The sequence below is a fragment of the Lycium barbarum genome, chromosome 3, assembly GCF_019175385.1.
Source record: "Lycium barbarum isolate Lr01 chromosome 3, ASM1917538v2, whole genome shotgun sequence".
Taxonomy (NCBI): domain Eukaryota; kingdom Viridiplantae; phylum Streptophyta; class Magnoliopsida; order Solanales; family Solanaceae; genus Lycium; species Lycium barbarum.
This window is the reverse complement of record NC_083339.1, coordinates 61,288,041-61,296,126: the sequence shown is the minus strand read 5'-3', so window position 1 is coordinate 61,296,126 and position 8,086 is coordinate 61,288,041. Positions and strand designations below refer to the sequence as shown.

The 8,086-nt window shown below is 39.1% G+C and overlaps 2 protein-coding genes across 2 annotated transcripts; both read right to left on the bottom strand.

Annotated features, from left to right (window-relative positions):
* Nucleotides 1-6,396: 6,396 nt before the first annotated feature.
* On the bottom strand, nucleotides 6,397-6,789 carry LOC132630885 (uncharacterized). Its single transcript, XM_060346475.1, has one exon. The coding sequence runs from the start codon at nucleotides 6,787-6,789 to the stop codon at nucleotides 6,397-6,399; it is 393 nt and encodes a 130-aa protein (XP_060202458.1).
* Nucleotides 6,790-7,136: 347 nt separating this feature from the next.
* On the bottom strand, nucleotides 7,137-7,505 carry LOC132630884 (uncharacterized). The gene has a single exon (XM_060346474.1). The coding sequence runs from the start codon at nucleotides 7,503-7,505 to the stop codon at nucleotides 7,137-7,139; it is 369 nt and encodes a 122-aa protein (XP_060202457.1).
* Between the last annotated feature and the right edge of the window lie 581 nt (nucleotides 7,506-8,086).

Sequence of the window (8,086 nt, the reverse complement as noted above, 5' to 3'; positions counted from 1 at the left end):
TCAGCCGCTTCCGGCTTAATATCAACTCAAACTCAATACACAAATATCAATTTCAATTCATTTCATAAGTCACTAATCAAGTCATCACAATTCAGTTATTAGCCTTAGTCTTTCATAAGAAGTTATCAAATTTGTATCTCACTAGACTTAGGAGGACATACTTCCAGGTTTAAAGGTAGAATTGTTATGAAATTCTTACTACTTATATTCTACTCAATTTCATCTTATTGCCCTACTCAAAGAATAAATGATCATATCAATACAAAGGGATGATACTATGGAATGTAAACATAAATCGTAAATAAAATGAAGTAGTAAAATCTTGCACCCCCTTCGGAGTGGTTTTGAAAATCAAACTCTATGTTTCCTTTAGTATAAAACTAATGTCCTCGAAATCATTAGTAAAATCATATACACAAATCAACTTGACACCTTATGGGTGTTCCCTTTGGAACAGAATAGGAGTACAATATCAATAAGCCATCACAAGAAACATTTAGACCTTACACGTCTAAGAATGGAATCATATGGAGTACATATAGAATGAATAGCAACAAGAATCATGCCAAAGGAAGAAAGATTTGCCTTACATACCTTGTCGCTTACGTGATTAGCTTAACTTATGCTTCCAAACACTGGCCAATATACAATCAAGGTAAAGGAAATTGTAGACAACTTGAAAGAGGTTCATATACTTTTCTAAGCTCGTAATTAACTTCTGTAAATTCGGGTAGCATTTTCCCTAAAATCTTCGTTTCCCTCTAATTCCAATTCAATTTAACAACGCAATCAGCAACCAACAACAATAACAACCATCTCATATAAGCCTCTTTAAACTCAAAGCATCAACTCCCAAAGATATACACCAAAACAGCTTCCCCTCTTAGAAACATTCGTCCTCGAATGTTAAATGAAGACTAATACTCGTATCCAATTCTAATGCTTACTAACATCACTCAACCCTTTACAATTCCTAAAGTCCTTTTCAATACTTATCTTTCCTCTATAAGCTTCAACCTCCCTTAACCTCATTGATGATTTCCGTTACTATAAGCTTCAACCTCCCTTAACCTCATTGATGCTTTCAGTTATCTTGATTTCTATAAGGGACACATTACTCCCTTTCCTCAAACACATATAATCATGTTTCTTTCTCTTCCTTGTTTCATTCTTTACTCGTTTAAGCTAACTTTTTTTTTTATACTAACTCACCTCTCGAATTACTCCTTGCTTATCATTGCTTCCGCTCTTAAGTCTCTTCTCATAATCTGATCACATTATTCGAATCATATTAATTTAGTTCATCAACCTTACTTCTAATCCCCGAGAGAACTTATCTTAACCCTCGACTCACTTCTATATCATCGAGAAATTTCAACCTAACTCTCAAACTCATTCTGAACCCATCTCATAACCCTCCTTTCAGCCGATTTACAACTATTATTAACCTTTCATTCTTCAGTTTACACTTGTGTATCTTACTGATCATAGCACACATATATATACTGATCACAATCAATTTTTAACCAAATTTTGGCAGAACCTCCTCTGTAAATTGTACTACCCACCTGTACACAGCTAACCAACAAGCCTCACAGGGCAACAATCAAAATATATCAACATGCCTCACAAGGCCCTGACATACCCATAATCATGCATATCTATACATGACTCAGCACAGCTCCAGAATGAGGTGGAACTTGCAAATCCCAACTGACGTCAAAGCATTCTAGCTATACACTTAACCTGCCAAACAATCTGGGGCTGCGGGCATGAACGCAGCGTCCCCAGGCAAAAGGACGTCAGTACGGAAAATGTACTGAGTATGTAAGGTTGTAACAAATCATAATCATAATTTGATTTAGGAGAGAAGAAATCACAATCTAACTCAATACTTGCAGCCTTCGCTGGAAGAAACATAAATGTGCACACGAATTCTCAAAACAATCTTTAAGTAAATAATGCAATCCAACACACATGCCGCTTCCGACATGTTAACCGAATGGTCCCTTTGGACAGCCGCTTCCGGCTAGTATCATAATAGTCCCTTCGGACTGCCGCTTCCGGCATAATAATGATGGCCCCTTCAGGCAGCCGCTTCCGGCATAATATCAACTCAAACGCAATACACAAATATCAATTTTAATTCATATCATAAGTCACTAATCAAGTCATCACAATTCAGTTATTAGCCTTAGTCTTTTATAAGAAGTTATCAAATTTGTAGCTCACTAGACTTAGGAGGACATACTTTCAGGTTTAAAGGTAGAATTGTTATGAAATTCTTACTACTTATATTATACTCAATTTCATCTTATTTCCCTACTCAAAGAATAAATGATCATATCAATACAAAGGGATGATACTATGGAATGTAAACATAAATCGTAAATGCAATGTAGTAATAAAATCTTGCACCCTTTTCGGAGTGGTTTTGAAAATCAAACTCTATGTTTCTTTTAGTATAAAACTAATTTCCTCGAAATCATTAGTAAAACCATGTACACAACTCAACTTGACACCTTATGGGTGTTCCCTTTGGAATAGAATAGGATTACAATATCAATAAGCCATCACAAGAAACATTTAGACCTTACACGTCTAAGAATGGAATCATATGGAGTACATATAGAATGAATAGCAACAAGAATCATGCCAAAGGAAGAAAGATTTGCCTTACATACCTTGTCGCTTACATGATTAGCTTAACTTATGCTCCAAACACTGGCCAATATACAATCAAGGTAAAGGAAACTGTAGACAACTTGAAAGAGGTTCATATACTTCTCTATGCTCGTAATAAACTTCCGTAAATTCGGGCAGCATTTTCCCTGAAATCTTCGTTTCCCTCTAATTCCAATTCAATTTAACAACGCAATCAGCAACCAACAACAACAACAACCATCTCATATAAGCCTCTTTAAACTCAAAGCATCAGCTCCCAAAGATATACACCAAAACAGCCCAGTATACGCTTTGTATACGATATCTACATTCACTTTATTCTCCCAAATTCAAGAACACCAACTTATCAAAAATATCAACAACAATATCAACAGTCATTTTATATCAATATCCAACTAATTCTATCCATTTAATCATACCAAAATAGACCCCAACTTATTTGATATCCAAAAATTATAACCGAACTTTCAATGTCATTTTCTCTATTCTAAACTGTCAAATCTATCAATGATCAGGATAAGAACATAATTAACATTTTAAGAATTCCTTATCTCAGCATCCACCACGAAACCAACATCCCCCAAGTTCAATGTTTAGCTTAAAACAACGACAAGAACTTGTACTACACTTTACTCTTCACGAGCCTCGAAATTCGGGACCTCGAACATGATCAATTCTCCACTTTCTCTCTCTAACTCTCCTCTCTCTCTCTCTATCTAAAATATTCTGGACCTTTGGTATGAAAAATGAGGCAGATAAGGCTTAAAATTTCCCTTAAATAGCAAGGGAAGTGGGCCTGACCCGACTTGGAATCGGGTTGGGCCGAGCCCACTACCCAGCTTGATCTTTCTGCCTTAAAAACCCAATCATGTGGGCCCCTCCTCATCTTACGGTTACGAGGGCTATATATCTTTTAACGTATCATTCCAATCATATTGTATGAATTCCAAATATCATACTCATGCTATCCTCATGCTACTACAATAGAATTTCATTCTTTATACTTGTAATATTTGCTCCTCCTTGAGCTCACATTAAGCCGTCTGTAGCCTTAGTAACACGAAATTTTCTGGGGTGTGACACACAACCCAAGGTGACTCGCGAAGTCTAAGTGCCACCCGTCTCGGATCTTTGCCTAACAGACAGAAAGGACCCTGAATCTTTGCCCACGGGAGTTTCTCACCGGTACCACCCTAGGGGACCCGCGGAGTCCATGCACTCACTCAATCCACGATTCCAGAATGAAAATCGGATATCAGACTCTTACGTCACTCAAGGAAAAGGAGTTTTCATCAAGTATCAATTCACTCAATCCACAATTTCGGGACGAACATCGGATATTGGACCATCACGCCAATCAAGTAAAAACTGAGCCCAGATTATCACCATGTTCCATCAAGTATCATCAAGGTATCAATAGTGTATCATGAATGGATGAGAATGCGTGCAATGCATATGGCAACATCAATAATCTGATCAATATCGCAAGTACTAACATGGTTACACTAACAATATAATCAATGTCACAAGTACCGACATAGGTACGCCAACAATAAAATCAATGTCACAAGTACCAATATGGGTACGCCAACAATATAATCAATGTCACAAGTACCAACATGGGTACGCTAATAACATATCAAAGTCACAAGTACCAACATGGGTACGCCAACAACATCAGTGAAGAGTACAAATTTACCATTACTAACGAATTACTAAGGAAAAGAGTAATCTATGATCATAAGGATTAATGAAATAGAAGAGGGATATCAAGATTTACCTCCAAGAGTTTTCTCTAAAAATCTCCAAGAACAGTCCCCAAAAGCTCTAACTTCGAAATGGTATTAAATGAGGGACTAAAGGCCTATTTAAATCACACTTAATGAAATAATAGGCCCGTTGGCGGTAACGGGGCCACAACGGCGGCGCTACAGCGCCCAACAGGACACCCCAACAGTCTGGGCCAAATCCTAGTTGGCGGCCCCAGCGGCCATCACGACACAACAGCGGCTCCGCTAGGACAGCACTGGTGCCGCCAATGCGGGCACCAGCTACCAGAAATCCCCTAATCTTTCTAAGTCTTGATTGAAATCCCAAACCACTCCCGAGGACATCTACTCACAAACCACATACACAGACCCATACAAAAATACACTACGAACAACCCCGTGGCCTCAGAATTTCCAACGGAGGTCTCATTGACTGAGTCAACCCCCGATGCCTCATTTCCAATTCCCAACCCAAGTCCCAAAATGCATCTGACTGCATTAGGAACCGAACCAAATATACACAAAAGTTATAAACGATCATCCGAACCTCTCAGAATCGACGGAATTCCGAAAAAGGTCCATTTACTCAAAAGTCAACTTTGAGTCAACTCTTTTTCGCTTAAAGCCCATATTTCACAAAAAGTCACCCGAATCAAATCTAGACACCTTGGGAATCTTGTCAACAATCCCCTCGGGTCAAAAGTGAGCTAACCAAGCTCGGGAAGGGGCGAAAATGCCGGAAAGATTATAACGACCAAACGGGCGGTTACATAGTTGCATTAGTAAGAAGACTCTCCAAACGTACGTTTACATAGGTTATGGATTCCGTAACTCCTCGTATGCTAGGAGATATACCCCTCATAAGTGAACCTAAAAATCTTGTCCGAAAATCTGCCAAGTTCTCCCAAAGTCTTAAAGGAATTCCTTTGATTCGTTTGACCTCCCAAAGCTTGCTATCTTGCGACTTAAGAAAGCTAGTATGAGTGGGACAAGTTTCAATAATTTCAAGAGTTAAGAAGACAATATAAGACTTCGCATCACTCATTTCCCGTACTTTGAGGTTCCATAATGATCTTAGTGATTTAGACTCGTGTCAAAAACCTGTTAGGGAAATTGTATAAGTAGCTTATGAGCGTGTCTTAAAGGAATATATAATCATCCACCTATCTCTTAGAGAATGCTAGAGTTAGGAGCTAAGTGAATCAAGAAAGAATGCTACGCATCTCATTTGTTGCATTGATGTATATGGTACACTAGTTGTCGTAGTCTCGAGTGTTAGCCTTCGAGGTTACGACATATTGGATATGTTATACCTCATATATGAAGGTTTAAGTTCATATGTAACAAGTATTGGAAGTTTGGAGGTCAAACGAATCAAAGGAATTTAGTTGTACGACCGAGCTCAAAGAGCGCCTACATATCTTGTCGCAGTAGGAATCAGGTCGAACGTAGTTCAAAATAAAAGTAAAGGAGTTTTTATTTTTTACTAATAGTGCGACTGGGTCCCAGATGGACTGCCTACGTATCCCACTGTAGGGAAGTTAGCTCATTGCGTAGTTCATATTACAAAAGTAGTTTTGTTTATCCTTTCTATTACAAACGATTACAAGCAAAAGGAAATAGCTAATACAAGAAAATAGAATAATTATTACAAACAAAGAGTACTATTATAAACTGAAAAACCTCATCTTCATACATAGCAGCACTTGATTGCATCTGAGTTGATCGGCTTTGGCCACTCTTGTACATCCATTTCTACCAGTACTACTGCTCCTCCAGAGAGTACTTTGCGGACCACGTAAGGACCTTGACAGTTGGGAGCAAACTTCCCTTTGTATTCCTCTTGATGTGGGAAAATTCTTTTGAGCACCAGCTGCCCAATTTGGAAAAGCCGAGTCCTGACTCGCTTGTTGAAAGCTCTTGCCATCCTTTGTCGGTATAGTTAACCGTGACATATGGAAACCTTCCTTTTCTTGTCGATTAAAGCCAATTTCTCATATCGAGCTCGGACCCATTCAGCATTGTCCAGTTCTGCTTCTTGAATGATTCTCAAAGAAGGTATCTCGCCTTCGGCAGGTATGACTGCTTCACTACCAGAGACTAACAAATATGGAGTTACTCCTGTTGAAGTTCTAGCCATAGTATGGTATCCCAGTAAAGCATAAGGCAAATACTCATGCCAACCTTTATAGCTATCAGTCTTTTTCCTCAATATCCTCTTGATATTCTTGTTGGCTGCTTCTACGGCTCCGTTCATTTGTGGCTGGTAGGCTGTCAAGTTTCTATGAGTGATCTTGAATTGCTCATAGATATCCTTCATGAGATGGCTATTCATATTTGCTACATTGTCTGTTATGATGGATTCGGGCACACCGAACTAGCATATGATGTTGTTTCGCATGAAGTCAGCTACCACTTTCTTTATTACCGACTTGTGCGATGTTGCTTCCACCCATTTGGTAAGTAATCAATAGTGACTAAGATGAATCAGTAGCCATTTAAAGTTGTTGGTTCAATGAGTCCAATAATATCCATGCCCCAAGCAACGAAAGGCCACGGTGAGCTCATAGCATTAAGCTCACTCGAAGGAACCTTGATTAGATCACCGTGGATTTGGCATTGATGGCACCTTTGCATATATTTACAGTGATCACTTTCCATGGTCATCCAATAGTATCCAGCTCATAGAATCTTCTTTTCTAGTATAAATCCATTCATATGGGGTCTACATGTCCCAGCATGTACTTCTTCTAAAAGTTTGATGGCTTCGCCGACATCCACAGATCGAAGCAATCCCAGATCCAGCGTTCGTTTGTATAATACTTCGTTGTTCAGAAAGAAACTATTTGCCATTCTTCTGATAGTCTTCTTTTGTTCACTTGTGATGCCTTCAGGATATTCCCGTCTTTCCAAATATATTTTGATGTCATTGTACCATGACTTACCATCTGGCTCAGCCTCCATGTTGCAACAGTGGGCGTGCTCTTCTTTCAAGCTTATCCTTAGCGGGTCGATATGACTGCTTTCAAGATGTTGGATCATTGATGCCATTGTAGCCAACATCGAAAAATTCATTCTGAGCCCTTAGCGTATGTCAAAATTCGATCTTTCTGAATTTCTTGCACAATATTTGTGGCAAGTTTACATATGGCAAGATATTTTCATTCTTGGCAGCCCATTCACCTTGTACTTGATGAATCAGTAGGTCAGAATCTCCAATGACCAGTAATTCATCGATGTTCATATCCAATGCCATTCGGAGACCTAGAATGCAGGCCTCGTATTCAGCCATGTTGTTGGTACAACGGAATTTGAGCTTTGCGTCCATGGGGCAGTGTTGCCCATTTTCTGATATCAGAACTACTCCAATTCTGGAACCTTTGTAATTCACCGCTTCGTCGAAGAACAGTCTCCAGCTAGTGTAAGATTCTGTTGCTCTTTCTTCTATGGCCAAGACCCCATTGTCTGGGAAATGGGTGCGAAGTGGTTTGAGTTCTTCATCTATAGGGCTTGCAGCTTGTAAGTCAGTCAAAGCCTATTCTTTAACGGCCTTCTGAACTATGTACACGATGTCGAATTCACTTAACAACATCTGCCATTTGGTCAACTTCCCAATTGGCATGGGCTTGCGG

Bases quoted from the DNA above. Each gene is read 5' to 3' on its own strand.
- LOC132630885 (XM_060346475.1), bottom strand. From the start codon at position 6,789: ATGAATAGCCATCTCATGAAGGATATCTATGAGCAATTCAAGATCACT.
- LOC132630884 (XM_060346474.1), bottom strand. From the start codon at position 7,505: ATGGCATCAATGATCCAACATCTTGAAAGCAGTCATATCGACCCGCTA.